At 42.5% G+C, this 21,339-nt stretch overlaps 2 protein-coding genes across 5 annotated transcripts in view; one reads left to right on the plus strand and one right to left on the minus strand.

Annotated features, from left to right (window-relative positions):
* MYO7B (myosin VIIB) overlaps positions 1–15,196 on the plus strand; it is a gene marked incomplete at both ends in the record, with an annotated part of 44,649 nt that extends 29,453 nt beyond the window's left edge. The window contains 16 exons of the mRNA XM_080350135.1: positions 14–140; positions 870–1,039; positions 1,732–1,913; positions 2,724–2,851; positions 3,385–3,542; positions 4,025–4,187; positions 6,129–6,284; positions 8,823–8,928; positions 9,064–9,177; positions 10,059–10,146; positions 11,225–11,331; positions 11,792–11,977; positions 12,751–12,867; positions 13,553–13,636; positions 14,308–14,427; positions 15,113–15,196. Coding sequence (XP_080206261.1) covers positions 14–140; positions 870–1,039; positions 1,732–1,913; positions 2,724–2,851; positions 3,385–3,542; positions 4,025–4,187; positions 6,129–6,284; positions 8,823–8,928; positions 9,064–9,177; positions 10,059–10,146; positions 11,225–11,331; positions 11,792–11,977; positions 12,751–12,867; positions 13,553–13,636; positions 14,308–14,427; positions 15,113–15,196 — 2,090 coding nt within the window. The remainder of the gene's footprint in view (positions 1–13; positions 141–869; positions 1,040–1,731; positions 1,914–2,723; positions 2,852–3,384; positions 3,543–4,024; positions 4,188–6,128; positions 6,285–8,822; positions 8,929–9,063; positions 9,178–10,058; positions 10,147–11,224; positions 11,332–11,791; positions 11,978–12,750; positions 12,868–13,552; positions 13,637–14,307; positions 14,428–15,112) is intronic.
* A 2,036-nt stretch (positions 15,197–17,232) lies between these two features.
* LIMS2 (LIM zinc finger domain containing 2) overlaps positions 17,233–21,339 on the minus strand; it is a 33,383-nt gene continuing 29,276 nt past the window's right edge. For all 4 annotated transcript variants that reach the window (XM_080349516.1, XM_080349515.1, XM_080349517.1 and 1 more), the window contains one exon: positions 17,233–20,894. In XM_080349516.1, coding sequence (XP_080205642.1) covers positions 20,747–20,894 — 148 coding nt within the window. In that variant the 3' untranslated portion in view covers positions 17,233–20,746. The remainder of the gene's footprint in view (positions 20,895–21,339) is intronic.

Genomic DNA, 21,339 nt, shown 5'->3' on the forward strand with positions numbered 1-21,339 from the left:
TCTGCATTTTCAGGTCCCAGCTTGCCCAAGAACCACTTCATCGTTGCCGTAAATTGGAAAGGTATCTGCTTCTTGGATGAGTCAGAAAAACGGCTCCTTGAGCTTACCTTCCCAGAGATAACTGGCATCCACACCAACAGGTGAGTGCCCCAGAGAGACAAGATCTGAAGAAGGCATCTCTGTCCATATTCAGAAAGGGTCTTCCTTGTAGGAGGGAGGTGGAATTTCTCCCTATGTGTTTTGATCTAAGCCTGGAAAGGTGGTCTGGGATACAGAACAGAACAAGTTCTGAGCAGCCTGTGAAGGAAATACTGAAGAGGCTGAACCTTCCCAGCTGGTGGAAGGAAAGATCATCCTATTCAATCAGAGTGGTGTATGGAAGCGAAGACATGCATCAAGACAAGAATGGCCCCGGTGACTAACCTAGTTAGGCCATTGTCTGTTATGCATGCTGGGAACTCGTAAACCAGGTGTGATGGACCGGAACAGGATAACTGAGAGAAAGAGGGTAACCACTGGCTTGCTCATCCTTGCATCAGATCACTCAGAGAATAGGGTCTTACAGACATAAAAAAAATACCTCTAGGAGGACTGTCACAGGTTTAAATTAGTTGCCCAGTTACTCCAAAAGAAGGGTATTCTTTTGTCTATAATGAAGAAATTTTGTGCAAAACATGGTAGAGTCTAGAGTGAACCTGAACCACTTCAGTCCTTCACACCTACCAACTCATGAGAAGGCAAATGGAGAACTACCAATACTCACTGTACGGGAGTTACGTGCAAGGAGGTGTAGGTACCTTGGCTGGGATTGCAGATGGGTCTGTAAGTTTTTCAAATGTTCTGATAACAAACCAGTCAATAACACATAGGGCAGTGAAGTCATTTGGACAGAGCTGCACCCTCATCACACTTCGTGCCGAGGAGTTTGTCCTGACATCTGTGAACAGTGTTGTCATTGCTGAACTGGTGGTGATGTTCCTGGAAGGGCTGAAGAAGAGATCACGATTCGCTGTGGCAATGCATGAGAAAAAATCCCAAGGTAAGTCTTACAACTTTACTACAGGGTAGGGAAGGAATCTTGAGAGAACCCACAGCACTTGTTAGAAAGAGCTCAAAGAGAAGAGGGAGAACTTCAGGAAGAGCTCCTTTGCTCCAGGAGGAATGCATAGTGATCAGCACAGCAGTACAGAGCATAAGGGAACATGATTTGATACCTTTGCATACAAATTACCCTTCCTTTTCCCTTCTACTTCTTTGCATTATTTTATGTAGATATTACAGTGTCCAAAAACTCAGCCTGCTTATAGTAGAAAGTTGGAACTGGGATCTCTGGAAATGCTTTCAGAAGAGTTTCACCGAGGTGGTAAACTGGAAGTTTCTGTAGCATATAGTTGTCTGGAACAGACCAGAGGGGATTAGAATGTAAACATTAACTTCACCTACTTAGAGCTCGTGAGTTTCTTTACATGATTTGCTGAGAGTTGTAGACACAAATTCAGCCTCCATTTGAATCAGAGTTCTATCATTGCTCTCAGTGGATCAAAATCAGGCTGTCAGAGGAAATTCAAGTGATTTCTCTGAAGAGCTACTGGATAATTAGCTGTATTTACACAAATCGCTTTCTGCTGCTAATTGAATTCAAGCCTTCAAAACATATTTCTCGTCTTGCAATCTGTTTGCGTTTTCTTGGACTGTCAAGTCTGAACAGTACTCTCTTATTCTGTCTTCCAGAAGACCCTGCCATCCTGTCCTTCAAGAAGGGAGATTTGCTAATCTTCACTGAAGACAAAAGGCTGGATGCAAACTCTGGCTGGATCTGTGCCCAGAATGAAAGGACAGGCAAAACAGGGAATGTATTTTTGGAAGAGATCTACATAATTCCTTCTCTCACAAAACCCTCTAGTCAAGTGCTGGTAAGAAAAGCTGAGCGCTCTCTTTGAAGAGACTGGAAGATAAATGATAATAACAGTGTTAAATATGATTAAATTTTTAACTGGAAGTTAATTGTTCCTCCAGAGTCAGACAAGTTCTATACCTCCCCTTAAAGCAAAGCATTTCATTCTGCCCTGTCTGAAAACAAAACTAAACCTAGGCCAAACTTTAAGGAGAAGACTGCAGTTGCACAAAAACGATGACTTTCAAAATAATGGTTTGTTATCATTAGGGATTTCAGTGCCTGGAATTGGTAGCAATTAATGGAAATGGTTGTGCAGTTGAATTTGCTGGCATTCACATTTGGCTTGACTGGTAATCGCACATCTGGTTTCAAGAAAAGTTCTCATTGCAGCAGGTTGCTTTAAAAGAATATAGTATTTGAGGGAGTCAACACCAGGTTTCCAATTTATAACTCTGCTAACAATTTTATCTTTAGCTTTGGAGACTCAGTATATTGGATGCTGTGCCAACAAGAAAAGACCTGAAAATGTTGTGGAAAAACACGAGTGGTTAGCAAGTCCACTTTTAACAAGTGTTGTGCTTTGGATAATCACACACATTTTGATGGCCACTACTGCTGCGTCTGTGGAAATCACTTCCTTGCACCTCCTACTCCCAAGTCTTTCTTGAGTCTCTGAAAGATGCTGCTTAGGGGGCAGAAGGTCTCCTGCACCACAGAGCACTCAGGCTTAGTATATACCATCTGCATGTAAATGTCAAGTAACATTTGGCAATATATGCAGAGATCTGTGTCCATGTGACATCCCTACGTGGCTGTGTTGTTCCAGAGTTTGCTGATGATGTCTCCAGACCAGAGGAGGACAGCTTCACAGAACTCCTCCATGGACGAACCTGATGAAGAGGATCTCAAAGTGAAGCCTTACACCCTGGAGGAGTTCTCCTATGAACACTTCAGGTGAAGCTCTCTGTGTAGTGCATGCCCTAGGAAAGTTCTTGTTGATCTTCAGTGATCCTTAAAGCCTAGGATGTAATTGCATCTCCTGTTTCTGACTGGGTTTCTTCTCTTTGTTCCCTGTAACCGTGACTTTGGACATGCAGAGATGCTGGCACATGGCCTACTTGTATCTTTTGTCTGCAGAAATGCAAAGGGAAGGGTAGACGCTAGACTTATTTATTTTCAGCGTGCCTTATTTTTACTTCTCACCCCTTCAACACTTGCCAGCTAGCGAGGATATACAACATTGCAGGCCTTAGTAAAGGAGAAATTAGCCTTCTAAAACCTCTCTTCGTTTTGCAAGCCTTCTCACTTCTGGATGTACAAGAAACTACATTTTCCTCTTCTTGTTGACCTGCATAATCAAAGGAGATACACAATCACTGTCTTGGGAGAGAACATGCCTATGGATAAGTCTTTGTGGTAATGACCTCCTACATTCATAGCAATACCGATCCAGTAATTTTGTATTGCTTGCACTTGTCTTCGCTCAGGACTCCTGAGAAGGAATCCATCAGCAAAGCTGTTCTCCAGAAATCCCGTGGGCGCAGCCAGCTGTGGGCACACTCTAAGGAGCCCTTGAAACAGCCCTTGCTAAAGAAAGCATGCACAGACCCTGATCTTCGGGACTTGGCTTGTCAGGCCTTCATTGATATCCTTTTATTCTTCTCTTTGGGATCCGAGAACACTGAGGGGAAGAAAGTCCTAGCTCCCTCTGCTGAACTCACCTCCATTCAGATAATACCACATCCATATTACAGAGGATACTCTCCACCTTGATATCAATGTATCAGCGCTGCATGACTTAGCAGTGTTTCCCTTGTCTACAGAGAAAAGGTTCCTATTGCCCCCCAATGCTCCATGGCTCCTGATGGCTCACTTAACTGACAACACGGCTTTAGGAGTGAGTGAGATTTACTGCATACTCCCTGAGCAAACCACTAATACAGCACAAATCACAGCCAAGCAGTGACTGCTGCATAGGGAAAGGGGCCAGGGGACAGGCAGGGCATATGTTTCAGAGCCTCCTCCCAGTATTTGTCACTTAGGCATCAACTGAGTCACTAACATGTTAGGATCCAGGTGAGACTTCCCATTTACCTTTCGAAATTGCCGTCCTTTCGTCCTTAACAGCGCATTCACCCATCATGAAATTTATGGGGGACTATCCCTCAAAACAGGCACACTCCTCTGTGGAAGTCACTGACCAGATATTTGTAGCAGCCATCCAGGAGGAGGTCCTGCGGGATGAAATCTACTGTCAGATTATGAAGCAACTGACTGAGAACAGAAACAGGTACTCACCTGGGTGCAAACACCTGGCTTGTGCAGAGCCTGGGGGCTCAAGTACAGGTGGTGAGCAGGGATCCCTGCTACACCTGTGGTGGGGTGGGAGTGGAGGGGAAAGATGGCCCTGTGTTGGAGTGACCCCTTTCTTTCTGCCTTGTTCTAGGCAGGGCTGTGGGGCTCACCTTAGCAGAGCACTGAGGAGCAGTGACTGGCAGTGACAGGTCACAGAGCAGAACTGTTACTTGTCTCCACTGAGCTGCTGCTTTGCTCCCATGAGCAGTCAGTGCTCGTCTCTGTGCAGGACCATATGAGGCAGGCAGGGGGTTTCTGAAGCTTTCTTACTCCCAAGGTAGCCTGTGGAGAAAATACGGCACTGCATGGAGTTCTTGAATGCTTTCAGCAACTGCACTGCCAGCCCTCCACTTATTTTGTGTTTCCCAATGACCATAATTCCCTCTTATAAGCACATAGTTCACACTAGATCTTTTACCACCAGTGAATACTTTGGAGTAGTTCTATTAATTAGGTTACACAGCTGGCTTGTAGAAAAGATTGGTTACGTAGGCCACAGCCCATATGTAAGTTGCTGAAACAGGCTGGTGTTTTGCTTCCCCACCCACAAAATGATAACCTACTTTGAAGGGAACTGAATTGCAAAAAGCAGCTTAAAATCAGACTAATTATTAACAAAATGGTTTGTCTGTAGCTGCAGTGTGTCACTGCATAAGTTAGAGAAGGAGCTTCTGTTTGTCTATTTTCTTTCTTACTTTTCCACAGATACTAAACTTAGTGGAACTTCTAAGTCAAGTGTGTAACTATTAAATGGTAAATTTCCTTGTGTGCAGTAAATCTTAAAGGCTATTTAATGCCTAGTCTGTAACCATGGTGCCAGTGCACTGCCTGATGTACTCTTACCAATTTAGTCCAGTGGATTATTCACTGTTTTGAGAGGGATCACTGATGTGGAAAAAAACAATGCTTGAAAGGTGGCTATTTCCATATATTCTCATTAGAACAGCCAGAGCAACAAATCTTTCATCCTTCCCAGGCTGCTGCCCTGTGGACCATGTCATGCTCCCACACAGACACAAACACCACTGATCTATAGTGTTTAAATGAGATTAAAATAGTGTATTTTCATCTGCAAAATTACAAAAGTAAATGTGAATAAAGAAGCCAGGACCTCTTTATTCAGCAGAGTCTGGTGCCTATTCAGAAGCAGACCTGGGGGCTTTCCCAGCCAGAACCACTTCACAACATTTAGTGTCTCAGAGCAATCCCTGGGACACAGCCGGAATGTGTTCTGCTCCTGGCTTTGAAAGCAGAAAGACTGACCAAGACTGATGACCTGGCTGTAGAAGAGCTTCGACTGGCAGATTTCACAGGTCTAGAGGCTGGAGGAGCTGGCTTTCTGTCTGAAAAATGTGCAAACTTGATCTGGAGTTTTTAATAACTGTAACTACCTAATTACACGATGTCATCTTCTTGCTTATTTTTCAGAGTAGGAGCACATGTAAGGAAAGTCAGTTACAAGCAAAGTGCCAGCAAAGCTGGCGAGCAGAGGGCAGGTGAATACAAGCAGATGATAAAGCACAATCCAAATAAATGTGAGCTTGAAGAGCAAATTGACAGTGGCTTCCCAAGAAGACGGCACCAGGGTCACTGCTGCCAAAATGACTGTTAAATGGGTGCTTATATTTATTCATGAGATTTGCAACTGTCATGAATATTTATCAGCCAGGATTTAGCATTGTCCTCACATACAGGTTGTGGACTTCGCACAGAAAACGCTGCCAGATCCTGTGTGAAGGCTCTGTTGGTTTGCAGCTCTCTGCTGAATGGCACAACATACCACGATGGGAGCGTATTTCTCTTCCCTGTAGCTGCTGTGAGGTCAAGCCAAAAATTATATGTGGCTGTAGCAGAACCGTTTGCTTTGTGCTCGCAGGTACAGTGTGACTAAGGGCTGGCAGCTCCTTTGGCTCTGCACTGGCCTGTTCCCACCCAGCAAGTCACTGCTGAAACACGCCCAGAAGTTCATGGAGACTCGTCAGAAAGAGACACTGGCCCTGGAGTGCAGTCGGAGGATTCAGACAGTGATGAGGTAAGTGATCCAGCATATAGCCAGCCCAAAGTGTTCAAAAATCATTATTCAAGTGTCAAAAAATCACATGGACTAAAATATTGAGACTCTTACTTTCCTTCCTCTCTCTACATCCTTTTCTTTTAAATGATCATTATTTTAAATTCTCTCATGGACTTTCAGCTGCTAGGTTGTTTGTCACAGTTTCACTTTTTCCTTTCCCAGAGTATGCAACATTTTCAAAAATTCAGCATCACACATAATCACTTGACTCCCAGAACTGAGTACTTCAAACATGCTTAAGGGCATGCGGCTTGAAAGGAAATGCTGAGTTGTCACTGATGAGGCCCTGACCTTGCTTTCCTTTGCTGAGGCAGCATCTGCCTACCCACCTTACGTGTGCCTGACGATTAGTCTTGAGTTTGTTGAATCTCAGTAGCACAGAGCTGCACGTGTGCAGCTAAAACCACCAGGTTTTCCTCCTAGTGAGGTGGCACCACTGAAGTCACTGGCACTTGCGGAGTGCTTATGCAGCTCTGTTGGTTTTCTGATGGTGAAGCAAAGCAGATCCATGCTGGGAAGAGACGATCACCACAATCAATTCCCAAATGAGCAGAGCCCTGAGACTGACATGGCTACTCACACCAGGGCATTTCTCAGACCTCCAGGCATTCCCCATCCTGGTGAGGCTGAAGCAATAGGGTCTGCAACCTGCAGTGCTTCCCAAGTTCCTGAGTGACTTGCTCATGTAATGAACCTGGCATGATCAGAGATAGTGGAAGGCCTACCTGGTTTTCAGGAAGGCTCAATTAAACTGTAGGGGGAAGGTTTCCCTACATGTCTCCAGGCACTGGAATGACCCATCTTGACACTCTGAGAACACGGTGTTTTGGCATCAAGGTTAACCCCAACCCTTTTGATGCTGCTGTGAGTTACCACCTGCCTGCCACTGAGCTCTTCAGTAAAGAAGCTGCTCAATGATTTCTCCTTCCAGCTCCTCCGTCCTTCCCCTTCTCTTCAGCTGGACCCTGCGTTTGGTGTGTGAGCCCTGTGGGCCAGGCTGGATGGGAATGCTAATGCAGCGGCTCTCCCCCTTGCCATGGATGTTTTGGCACTGCTGGGGAAATGTCACTGCACATCGAACTCTCCTTTGAAGTGCCTGAAACATGCATGGCGAGGAATGCTATTCATTTTTATTTTTTCCTATGGAGAAGACTAAAAATCTCCTGCCTCCCTTATATCATGTGCTATTCATGCTCTAAATCTATTGAGCTATAGAGCTGCTTTAGAGCGGGGAGGACAGAGAGGGGAAAGCAGCAGGGGCTGTTTGGAAGGAAAATTCTGTCTGCTGAAGTGCCCCAGATCTGGAGCCTGGGGGATGGGAAGAAGAGGAACAGACAAATGTTGTTTTCTAAGAGCATTTCTTTTCCTAAGATTAAACCTGCACTCGCTTAGAATAGAACAGAATAGAATATTATATTTCAGTTGAAAGAGACCTACAAGGATCCAACTTCTTGCTGTAAGTAACCTGCTCTCTTTGGAAAGGGGGAGCAGGCAGCTCAAAGGACTGACCTGCAGAAGGTGGAGCAGAAGCCAGCTGAGCCCTTGGGTGCACCTTCTCCTCCATAAACAGCTTTACAGCTTCATCCCAACTCCTGGCCAGGAAACCAGCGAGCACCCTGATGCGTGTTAAGCAGATCTTGCACAGTACCAAAGCACATGCTGTTCAACTTGGTTACAGTCAGGTTTTCCTTCTCCAAACAGAACAGCTACTTTATTTAAGATAAAAAAATAGTTTTCAAATCCACACAACTAAAGCTGGATGCCAGACTCAGCCGTTTTCCTCAGAGACTGGCCCAGTGTGAGAGGGGAGTTTGGCCCATAAGCTACGATGTACAAAATCCGATGTACAGCCTGCTCCATGCCACTGGGGGCAGGAAAATACCAGCCCCAGAAGGAAATGTGCTAGATTTGTCCTCACTTGTATCAAGGTTTCTGCATGACTCAGACTTCAGGGCCAGTTCCTTTGCTTTAAAAGGCAGCTCCGCTCTGAGGTACAATTTCAAGAACATCTTTTCAAGCGCCTCTTGAGTCAGTGATTACATGCCAGCTCTTATATAAAATGTAATGCTTCTAGTGGCCCTCCAAGCTTTCCTGGTACTTGCCTTCTGAGCTGTAATTAATTTTGTATCTGAATGCATTTCTTTTTGCTGATGCAAGAATTAAATAAAATGTGGCCACTATCTCCACATTTCAATAAGGAAAAATGTTGCTGAATACACAGACGAGCTGATTGTACTGACTAGGAAGGTGCCTTAATCACACAACCTCCTTGCAGAGTAGAACAAACTTTGAATATACCTGCTAATAAGACCCTCAGTTTCTTACTGTTAATACACTGAATTTGCATTGAGGTGAAGGTCCATTGGAGCCTGCCCCATTGCCCAGTACTAGCATTTTGGATGGAGGCTGTTGTTTGGACAGAATACTGTTGTTCAGTTCCTCAAAGATTAAGCATCCAGCACTGATCTCTCTTATGATGGTTATGGCATTTTCCAGGAGTGGCTCCAGGAAGTGGGCACCTCATCCTGTGGAGGTTGAGGCCATCTTACAGAACAACACTAAGATCTCACACAAGATTTGCTTCCCCAATGGAACAGAACAGGTGAGAACTTACTTGTTTTCCCAGCCTTGACCACTTTCCCAGCCATGATGTGTTCACACAGGAGCACATTTCAAGACATCGAGTGTTCTCATTTCTTCCTTTCCTCTGTGTAACAAGAGTATCATTATTTCATAGACATTTGATGTAGGAACAAACACAAAAATCCGGACTCTGTGTCAGAATATCGCTTCCAAATTGCAGCTGAGCTCCTGGGAAGGTTTCAGCCTCTTTGTGAAGATTGCAGACAAGGTAACTCTTCTCAACTATGGCAGGGTAGCCAGATTCCTCCCCTTCTCTTATTTACCAGACCACATAAACAGACATATTATGAAGCCAAGCAACAGAGCAGGTCATTACTGCTTCTGTTTTACTAAAGGAATACAACCTAGACTCAAACTTTTAGCACCTGATAATTATTTTGAATCTCCTGAAGGGGCTGGATAGAGACACAGAGTTTCTATCAGTCTACCGGTACACAAGTGGTACTAAAAGCAGAGAAGACATGGGCTTTCTTGCAGCTGCTGGGATAGTAGCGAATTGTATGTTGCATACTGCTGGATTCAGTACTTTTCCGTTCAGGCTTTGCCCAGGATGGGGCTGCACGTGTATAGCACCCACTAGCATCAGGGAGAACTGTGGGGGAGCAGCACCAGTTCCTCCGAAGCTTGTCTTGCCTGAGCTGAAGCGTGGGCTGGCTGCCCTGCTGAGAGGTCCCTTCTCTCTGGATCTCTGATCAAGGCAAAGGCAGCACTGAGTCCAAGCAACAGGGAATTTCTGATGTGCTGTGTTCCTGAAAAGGGGAACCCGGTATGTGCCAACATTTTACAAAGAGGAGATGGCTAAAAAAAAGGTAGGTGTCTTCAGCTTGAGTTCAATAAGCAGGCTGGAAAGAAAAAAGCAACAGAAGATGCAACAGAAATTCCCATATGAAATGTAAATCATTTGAGCCTTCCTCCTCCTATTTCTCTACTTCCTTCCCCTTGCCTCTGTCTTTCCTGCCATAATTTTGCTCTCTCACTGTAGACAGGGAAAGAAAATTCACGCTGCTACTTGGGTATGTTGGTCCAGGCAATATTTTATATGATCTGCTAATTCCTCCTTCCCCCCCTTCATTGCTTGCCCTCTTCCAGGTGATCAGTCAGAACGAAGCAGACTACTTCTTTGACTCACTAAGACAGGTGACAGAGTGGACCAGGAGGAACAAACCAGGGAAAGACGGTAAGGAGAATGCCAGCATGACAAGAAGCTACATGAGATGCTGTGTTGAACTGGAGAAGCAGCAAATTTATCCAGTAGGCTTTACTCCATCTTGGGAAATACATGGCAGAGCCTTATTATATCATTTTTGATTCTACATACATGGTTACAGCCTGTACCAGTAGTAAGATCCAGTGACCTGATGCAGCCAAGCACTGGCTATAAGAAACACCAGAACATCTTTGTGGGAGTATCTCTCCAGAAATTTTAAATTGGTACCAGAGATTTTTTGACCTGTTGCATCTAAAACACACAGCTGGGTGCACACAAGTTAGAGGTTGATCCTCTTTACAGTCTAAGGCTCATGCATTGCCAGATCAGGTATCAGCCAACACACGTAAATGGGTTCTTTACACAGTGTCACTCCCATTCCTTGGGCTGTTAGAAAATCATTGTCTAGATTATTACCTGGTGATACCATATCACAATTTGTATTGCCGGGGTACGCTTGTTAGAATAAAACACTGTAACATTAATGACAGAAATTCTTCGCACTTCACATCCATGTATAATTGCAAAAGCTACATAAAACTCAACTTAAATTTCAAGTTCATTTGTCCTGACGTTTGCTTATGTCAGGACAGCTGAGGTTCAGCTTCCTGAAGCGCTATCTACACATCTAAGACTTTCTAACTTCCCTCTTCTCCCCACAGCTGATACGGGATGCACTAAATCACAATTCATTTCTGTAAATGCAGCCATCAGGGAATATACCTAGGTAACAGAATCCAGGTGTGATGCATATTGACAGACAGCTGTCATGAGCACCAAGAAATAACCAAACATATTGCTGACACCCTCAACTTCTTCCTCAATTTCTGAAGAGCCTGCACCTTAGATCACTGAATGATCAGTGTCCAGGAACTGACCATAACCACTTTCTTGGTCATCAAAAATGGCCTTTTGTACTTTTTTGTTAGCAATTTTGTTGGTTACTATTAAAACCAGAATTACATTTCTGAATAAACTCACAAGCCATTTAAAAACTGCAGAACCCCACAGTGATGCAAAGAATACAAACACGATGTTGTTTCCTTAGGGAGTGCTATGTCTGTGGCTTACGAGGTGTACTTCATGAGAAAGCTGTGGCTGAATGTCACTCCTGGGAAGGACCTGAAAGCTGATTCCATTTTTCATTACCACCAGGTAAACAGCTCCCTAAAGCATAAATATAACAGCAGGCAATGTGATCAAAGAAATATGCCTGAGAAAGTAAGCTGCTGGGTATTACCATCTCCCTCACCAAGGCGTGCGCTAGAGAGCCTCCAGAGAAATGCCTCGGGAGGGCACAGCTCAGCTTCAGGAGCAGATTTATTTCTCACAGCACTCACACTTTAGCTATACTGCTTATGTTAGGAGTGCAGCTCCCTTATATAATTGTTACCTGGAGGTGCTCATCTTGCTCTGTAGTTGTATGGAGAATCATAGAATGCTTTGGGTTGGAAAGGACCTTTAAAGATCATCCAGAGAACCTCCAGGAGTTGAAAGTTCTTGGGATGTCCTCAGACTGTGGCAAGACTCACACCCTGACCTCACAGATTTAGAATGTGTAAGTCAGTGTTTGCTTCAGCCCATTCTGTCCAGATTCATAGCTGCTCTTTGCCAGGAATTGCCAAAGTACCTCCGAGGCTACCACAAGTGTTCCAAGGATGAAGCTGTCCAGCTGGCAGGGCTGATTTACAAAGTGCGCTTCAACAGTGACCGCACACAGCTGGCAACCATCCCCAAAATCCTCAAGGAGCTGGTGCCAGACAACCTGCTCCGAGCAATGTCACCAGATGAGTGGAGGAAGGTAAGAACATCAGCTTTCATTAATCGTGCTGCTTCCACAGAGCTTTCTGAAAGAAGAAAGACATCAAGCTACATTACTTTTTTTGATCTGACAGTCTTTGAAAGTGCTATGGAAGGATGCTATTGGATGTTGCTAGTTTGCCTCTTACAATCCAGATTTTGCATCCTCTCTACCAAATCTCTGAAAGATACTCACAGGTCTACATGACTGATTTGAGATATGCATCTTTCTTGGAGATACTAATCCTTTTTCAGAAGAGTCAGAGATAGGAAAATCAGCAATGGGACTCAGGATTTGAAGATCTCATAGAGAAAAACAAAATTAAGATGTATTCTAAATTTTTCACAGTTTGGCCAGCAAATCAGTCACTTTGCAGCATGTACATGCTGCTCATAGCAAAGGCCCTTTTCTCCAACAAAAGGCAAGAAAGTTTCAGCAGGTACTTATCACTTAGTCCACTCAGGAAGACTAAGGACACTATTTCAAATACAGAGCTAAAATTCACTATACATTTCAGTAGAAAAGGTGACACGTCTGTGGGGTTTGAGCAGTGTCTTTCTGAATTTTGTTTCATTCCATATTGCCCCTCTGCCATGAAATCCATTTCCTTGGACTCCTGGACTTCCCTCACTCAACTCAGGTTCTGGCTCCACTTTGCCTCATGGCATCGTAGGCTGTTTTCCTTTTCACAAGCCTGATCTTGGTGATGGTCTGGACACAGAAAACCTGCCTGTCCCCAAGTGAACAGGCTTTGTGTCTTATTTTCTAAACAGAGCATTACTGCAGCATATAGCAAACATGAAGGAAAAACTGTGGATGAGGCCAAGATTGCCTTCTTGAAAATGATACATCGGTGGCCAACATTTGGATCAGCCTTCTTTGAGGTGAAGGTAGGTTGAGAGGTCTGTATGAATGGCTTTGGTAGTAGCTGAGCACTGGGGGATACAGACTGACTATAATTCCATATCTGTGTGAGAATGTATTATAAATCTGACTTCCCGTCATCTACTGAGGAAAACTCAGTTCCTTGAAAGTGGAGAGATGAGGTTTTTTATCCCTTATGCCTGTAATTTACGGGCAATGTTGTTGTTCCAGTTGTAATACTTAATATCTCAGCTATGTAGCAGATGGGGTCCTTTAGTTATATATAGATACTTCACTGTCCTGTCATCATTCTCCACTACAAAACGCTGCCAAATCTTGTAACTCTGGGGCCTCTTCCCTCAGAACAGAACTGTACTAATCCTCTCATTCTGCAGCAGATACCTCCAGGAATCATTTCCTACTTGCTACCTTCAATTTCTCCTCGCCAAGCTCTTAACTGGTTGGCAACCAACCAACCATATTAGGAAATAATGGACCTAATTCTGCATTTATGTAGCAGCTGCTCAAGTCATCAATACATTGCCAAGAAAGCCATCCTTAGCAACAGTTGCAAAATATTGAAGAGCTTTATGTTTTGGTGTTTATTTGGTAAAGAGAACAAGAAGCACTGGACAATGTTAACAGTCACTATGCACCCAATATGAATAATCTTTTCATTTCCTGTTTATTTTGTGCTGCCTTTGTTTATAGCAAACTTCGGAGCCAAATTTCCCAGAGATTGTGTTGATTGCAATCAACAAGCAAGGCGTCTCACTGATACATCAGAAGACAAAGGTAACGGTTGCTTCTCAAGACTCTGTCTAAGGAAGGATTTAATTGACTGTGTTAATTTAGGGACAGCAGCAGGACCTTCTCCCTGAACAGTAGGAGAGGGTAGAGTCCTTCTGTGTGAAACTGAAAAAATGTTATTACCTCAAATCACTTATTTGCAGTTTCTACCCTGGAAAAGAAACAGTGTAGAGCATCTCTGAAAAATAAGTGGTAATCATGATGGACCTCAGTAAAATGATAAGATCGGGCAGATGGATGGACCTGAAGGAACCTGCTTCAGAAAAATGCTGTGCAGGAAACCCAAGCTGTCAAAAAGACCAGGTTGAATGACAGTGTTTGCCAGCTATATAACCCAAACAGTCTGGTCTTACCAAGTGTCCAGGCAAAAGTGTTTATGAATATCCAGTGAGTTTTAGATTATTGTAAATATAACAACCATGTGCTAAGGCAAAGATCAAGAGATAATCAAAGGAAATCTCATTAGAGTGATTAAAACTCACCTGCTGGTGAAAATACAATATACCATTAGTATGGCTGCAAGACCTACCTTGATCCACTGTGTTTGTAAATGAAGTGAGAAAGAATAAGAATGTTCTGGCTCTACAGGCTTTCTTACATAACAGCCTATTTTCATTTGAGGATTTGTCTATAGTTCGGTTTGTTTCCCTTTACAGGATATTTTAGCAGTCTACCCCTTCAATAAGATCTCCAACTGGAGCAGTGGGAGCACATACTTTCACATGACGATAGGGAACTTGGTACGAGGAAGCCGCATCCTGTGTGAGACATCTCTGGTAAGAAGAGTTTTGTCAATTTACACACAAGAAACTCCTAATTTTTCCTTCACATCCAGAATTGCTACAAAACAATGGTGCCAAAACAGATGTAAGCCAGAGAGATAAGGAAAAATAGTAATTTCCCAAATTCTTCCCATACATCACAATTCCATCTGAGACATTAAGACAAGGCTGCACTTACCCACAACACTAAGGAAGAGGCTTTTTGTCTTGTGTGGTTTGATCCATCTGCACAATAACACCATCCTTGTAAGATTTTACACATTTCAATGAGTGGTACTACCTTTTGAGAACTGGATTCAGATTGTCCACAGACCCAGACAAACATCATTGTATTGATATTTAAAGGTAAATTTGTAAAGACAACAGAAAAACAGTAAAGGGTTAACTTCTGTCACAGAAAAGCATGAATTCCTGAGTACAAGATGTCCCTCTATAGAATAAAATTTTAATTTGAATGACAGAGACAGTGTAGCTATGCTCTTTAAAGTCTTGTACATCTGTTAAGGGAAGAGCAGAGGGAGGAATAAATAAATAATTATCAAAAGAGCAATAGCTGTTGGAAGAGGAGATGTCCGTGCAGGGAAGAACCTAAAAAGATGATACCACAGGGAATAAATTATAGTTATTTTTGTTTGTGGAGCTATTGGAGAGATTTAAAGACTTTTCTCTTTTCTGGCAGGGTTACAAAATGGATGACCTGTTAACATCCTATGTACGCCTGCTAATGAATGCTGTAAACAAGCAAAAGAACCTCCCAGCCTGAGAGTGGAAACAGAGCCCATGACCTGTATTTGTGCCAAATTACCTGTAATTTCATTTCCCAGAATAAATGCCATTTAAAAAAATTAATCTTGATGATGAGTCTTCTGATCACACACCAAATGAACTGTGTTGCTGAAGTATTACCACAAGAGAAGCTCAAGTGAGCATGGGCTTTCAAATATTTCTAACATTTGTCTGTCTTAGATGTAGTATAAGAATTCCATTCAGACTTTGGATTTAGAAAAAGTTTATCTGGATTTTAATGTCATATGAGGGTGGGGGGCAGAGGAAGCCTAATATGAGAGCCTCTTCTGATACTCTAAGTCTCCTCCATTCTTTAGGAAAGACATACATTCACAGTTGTCTTCGTTTTGGAAAGAAAATGTCCCCTTGTTGTATATGTTCTTACCAAATGCATAAACTCCCTGAGGCTTTGCAAACAAAGCTAATGAGGTAATGTTATCTTCTTCCTCCTGTTGGAAATTCTAAGAGTTGAGAACCAATTAGTTGTAGGATAACTGGACATCTTGAAAGGTAAGATGCTGGTTTTCATCCTTTTATCACTAGGTTATGAGCAGCAAGTTACAAAAGACTACAACTATCAGAATGTAATTGTCATTCCAGTGTCAGGCTGTCCACTGGTTTGCCATTGCCCTGGTTAAATTAAAGTCACTTCGAAACTAAAAACTGCTTTCTACTATGCACTCTGAAATGGGTCTGGATTTGGGTCCATTACTTTTACTCAGTTCTTCCTGTTTCAAGTGATAGATGTGCTATTCAGTGCAAATCGGAATGGAAGAACTCAGTCTAACAGACATCTGTTGAAAAGAGACTTTTCTGCTCTATAAAAATGTTCTCAGCTTGAAGTTATGCAGACATTCGTTCATGAGACAAAAATAATAGCTTTAATTTCTCCTGATCTTTTTCTATTTCCTGTTTAGCAGGCACTTTGAGTGGTAAAATTTGATTGAGCACTTATTCATCTCTAAGGCCACTGTAAACACACAATTTTGGTCCTACAGGACCCAGACTGTGTTCAGAACTTGTAAAGTACATATTTAGTGTGGTGGCAGTAAGCAGAGATGCTTACCCCATTAGAGAACAAGCACTCTGTCCTCAGTGACGAGCCCTCCCTTGCTCACAGTAAAACGTGGACATGTCTTAAAGCATTTACACCAAGTTCCCTGGGACACGACATAGCAGTGCTGGAAAAGCAGCTCTGATAGATCTCTCTCATTTGCCAATGTATGCACAATGGTTCTCTTGTTCCCTCAAATATGTGTGTGTGAAATTCAAATCCTAATGGGAGTTTTGTACATGGGTGGCAGGGAAGAGCCCCACTCTCTTTGTGCATCTAAATGAGTGCCATACTTGTCAGAACAGTCGATCCTTTGCAAGCAATTACATATTCCCACTGTGATGTCCATTGCTGGCAATGGAAACTTTTGAGACTAATGACTTTTAGTTGTTTTGTCATCCTGTATCTGATCTAACTGGCTATAAGTGAGAAGCATTCCATACTTCACCTGTACAAGAAGAAATTTTGCAGCCAAATTATTTGGTTTCTCATTTTTAAATAAACACCACAGAAAATCAACAACCACAATGTTTTTTGTAACAAGAAAACTGAATATGTGCTCTAGATGCATGTAACTTAAAAACCTACCAAACATCTACTACAGCCTGTAAATGAGCACAGCATCCCATCTACTTGTCATATTCACAACGCAGCCCAGCCTCTAAGGGTAGGATATCCCTTTTCTGCACAGCCTCATCAACTAACGCATCACCACGGAAGCAGCACAATTCCAAAACATGAATTCACCATGACAACGAAGCAGATCTGGGCAATCCTCAGAGTTCCTCAGAGTGCGTAATGCTCTCCGGCTCAGCACCACAAACGTTATTTCTTTTTACTGTATGATATACAACTTTGTCACATTTGGTTTTTTGTGTGTGAAGATTTAAAATGTATTATAGTTAACTTTATTAAAGGAACATAAAAAGGCACATTATTACAACATTTCAATCCACAATCACATCTTGCTTAGACAGCACATGTGATGAGAGCTCCACACCGTGCAGAATCCACACTGCTCATCAAGGCCTGAACCAAGGCAAGTAGCTGCTAATTCTTCTACTCAATCCAGACCATCCTCAGCACTTAAAGTGCTTTACAGACTAGTACAAACACATTTATTACGCCTGCCTCCAATCTATCCCTTCACCATCCAACCACTTTTCAGAAAAGTGTCAGTCACTTCATCTAATACAAAACATGCAACATTTAGAAACTCTCTGGACAGAAGGTTGAACAATATTTGCCACTATCGCACAGACTGCTGCAAAAATAAAGACCAGGATGCAAACCTTAGACAGCAGATTAGGTTGCCATAAAGAAAGATTGTAAGTGATTAACATACCCTTTGAATACAAACAAGCTTCACAAACTGTGGTTTCTAAAAGCCAAACCATTTTCAAGTGTACTCAGTGAATATTAGTGATTTTAATTTGGTATGTATAAATATGAATGTAAACTATACGTGTATATAAAGAGACAACAGCTTTTAGTAAGTGTAGACTTCTGAGCCAAGTTCAACCTTGCTATAAATCTATACTCTCCAGTGGTGTGATACCTAGGATGAATTTGGCCAACAAGTCTGTTTACAGCAATGGAAAAAAGCATGCAGCTTATTTCTGACTGAGACCTTGACTTTATTTATAAAGAAACAACAACCAACCAGCCAGTTAGCCTATCACCACACTAAGGAGAATCCATAAGTCCACATTATATTCTACTTAGTTTTTAAAAACTGGACACGAAGAAGTAGAGGAAGATGCATTTATTTAAACTATTTATAGTTATTTCTCCTACTCCTTCAGTTCGGCTGTCCCACCAACAGCATGTCAGTAATATTGACTACTGTAACTCTGCACATTGCAGGCTATGGGCAGCAGGAACATAAGAAAAATAACTGTAAAAAAATATTAATTTAAGAGATAAGGACAGAATTCAAATCCTACAGAACTTACCAAAGAGAATGGTATCAACTGTCCTTTGAACACTGAAGCTTACTAGGTCTGCTGAATTTCTAGCATGAGACAAAGTGAGAGCACAACACACTAAATCTCTGCTTGCAGTACAAAAGTAATTCTATTCACCTCTCCATACATGCATTTTCCATTGCTGAACATGAGAGTGGCCACTGAAAGAATATCACCCATTGCCCACTAGTCACACAGGCTTCCCATATTACCAGGAGCAATGTGGCTGTGTGTTCCTCCAGCATCTTCCCAGGAGGCTGAAGAAACACAGCTGCTCAGATTTAGCATTAGATGTGGCCTGTGCCTGAGATTATAGGAACAGACCTGAATGCTTTATGCTGAGAAGAATTTGCATAACATACTGAATTGCACCTAGATCAGTAGTTCTTGTGTTTTATGCTATGAAAAAAATGCCAAAGAATAGGTTTATAGGACCAGTCTTTGCAGTGGCCACATAATACTGCACCAAAAGTCATACTGCTCTTTGTGCCCTTAACTAAAAGGCCATTTGAAGGCTGGTGAGAGGACAGTGACTAGCCACATGTTGTCCTAAAGCAGTGACAAAAGCAGCCACTGTTACTGTAATTTACAGTGCATATTGGTCAGAAGAGGATGGAAGAGTTCTACTGTTAAAATTAAGGCTGGTCTCCTCATCAGTGTTAAAGTGGATGCAGAATAGCCCAGTTAAAAGTCTACGGTAACGTACAGCAACAAAAAGCAAAGCAGCTGAAGGAAATTGAATTAGTAAAGCCAGTATCTAAGAGATGGTCTTGCATACAAGATTCTTCTCTGCACACAGTTAACCAGGACATTTCCCAGCACTGCTGTGCTCTCAGTGGTGGGGTCTCATGGGCAGTAGCTAGAGCAGGTATGCTAACAGCCATCAATGCTTTAGCTACTATCGTGTTTGGATCTGCTCTGAGCAGAGGGCAATGGCAGTGAAGACAATTGTAAGGTAGATTATTGTTCCAATCCAGCCACTGCTCACACACACAAAAAGTGAGGAGGCTTTAGCTTCTTGCTAACTAGCTCACCTGGGGCTGCAGGAAGGAGTGTGGGCCCAGCTGCTGTGTTCATTTGACCTACTAAATTAGCCACTTCTTAGAAGATTTAAATGATGTAAGGGACAGCAGTCTTCCAGTGCCTTTTGTCCTGTCTGCCTTGCATAAAGGGCAGGTACACTTTCCAACTATTTTGCCCTTAAAAAAAATAGAGAATGTTCAAGCCCAGTAAATTTCTCAGCACTTTGGGTTGTGATGGCAAAGGCAATTGGACCAGTGAAACTGCATCAGTGACAGGCAAAACTGCAGAGCAGAACTATATGCTTAAGCTATACAGATTCATCTCTCAGGTTCTCTCTTTAAGCACACTCAGGTCTTAAGAAGAAAGGTCATGGGAAACTCTTATTTAGGTGAAAACATACTTCCTGTTTTTTTTCTGCATAAGTTTACATTTGCTACAAACCGTAAATATGAGAAACACCCTCATGTAATTGGGTTTTCTGGCACATGACCGACAGGCATATACCCTTCTTTCAAATAAAGTGAGAAGGATGGGGAAACTGAAATGCTTAAATTGGTGCCATACTATCAATTTGATTTCATAATGCAAAAGAATAACCAAGGCTCCAGCCACATTTCCTAAAGGAATGTCAGTTATGGCACTGGACAGGACGTGCTTTGTGCTGACCTCTAGATGATTTAGTACCCATGTAGCAGCAGAGAACAAACTGGAGAAAATTATAGAGTCGGTGTCTACCAAAATCTTTCATTTCCCATAGCCACCTCCTCCTTAAGGAGAGCCCAACTATTCTGAAGAGGCTGACATGGCCTTGCCAATTGAAATCTCCTTAGCACTGAATGGAGAACAGCAAAGCAAACTTCTTCAGCTGTCTTAACATTGGACATAAGGCAGAGAAGGGGGCAGTGCAGATGCTGTAACTATTGGTTCCTAGGTTCACCCAATAAACCTACAAACCAGAAGGACTGTGTATATGCTCAGTAGGAATATGGAGAAAGACCGTAACATTTTGAATGTAGCACAGTGACAGATTTCAGAATATTAGAAAAATTAAAAATGTCTTCACCCAGGGTACGAAGAGAAATTTTTATACTTTAACTGAAAAAGAGCATTTTTTCCACCCCTACACTCAACCACTGTTTTCAGATTCCTTAGATTACAGAGGAATTGAGAGAGAACCACAGTTTAACTGAGGAAGGAAAGACTGTGTACAACTGCACAGAGGCAGAATTAGTTGTTATTAGTACACTAATAAGCAGCCTGTAAACTGCTCAAGCAAGAAATCATATTCCTCTTTCTGCCAGCGTTAATAGACAATTGCTTGAGAAAAGGGATAGTCAAGATGCAAGCTGCATTAGCAGAAGCAGGGGAAGGTACTACTTAGCTTTGGTTTCACCTGTTCTTAGTAATTGCCTCTGTAATCAACAGCTGCTGTGAGAAGCAGCTTATGCCTGTATGAGTGCAGTCACTAGACCGACAGACCTGTTCAAGCAGAGTTTAAATCCAGAGCTTTGGGATGTGCCTTCTTGGATGCCAGCTCTGACAACTTCTTCAGGCGTTTCTTCAGCTCCAGGGGGAATTTCTCATAGCACTTCTTGCATACAGGCTTCATGTCAAACTCCACAAACTTATTCCTTTAACACAAAGAACAATGAGCTATTAAAATGGCATTTGCAAACTATATGCTTCACTAAATCAAGTCCGTGCATCTATGTAAATGCTGTTGTTTGTGTTCTACTGCATGTATAAAAAAATTCGCTTCCTCATCTGGTTGTGTAAGTACAGAGATTGGGTCCTTCTCAGGGAACTAGGGTCTTTAGTATTGTTAGTTAAATAAGGAGCAAGACTTTGCTATATATTTGTATGTATCGGTGTAGAATAATAATAATGTTGTTATTATACAATGGAAGAGTCACTTCAAAGGTCCTCTTTGTGATAAATTAGAGCCCCTTCATATACAAGGCCAGTGGGGCCAACCCAGCATAATAGGATAAGGGTTTGAAGCTGAGAAAGGAAAAATAAAAGATTGCTTTGTTTTCTGTCCCTCTTCTACATATTTGAGGTAGCTAGCATAATATT

This window comes from Nesoenas mayeri (genome assembly GCF_963082525.1).
Source record: "Nesoenas mayeri genome assembly, chromosome: 9".
Taxonomy (NCBI): Eukaryota; Metazoa; Chordata; class Aves; order Columbiformes; family Columbidae; genus Nesoenas; species Nesoenas mayeri.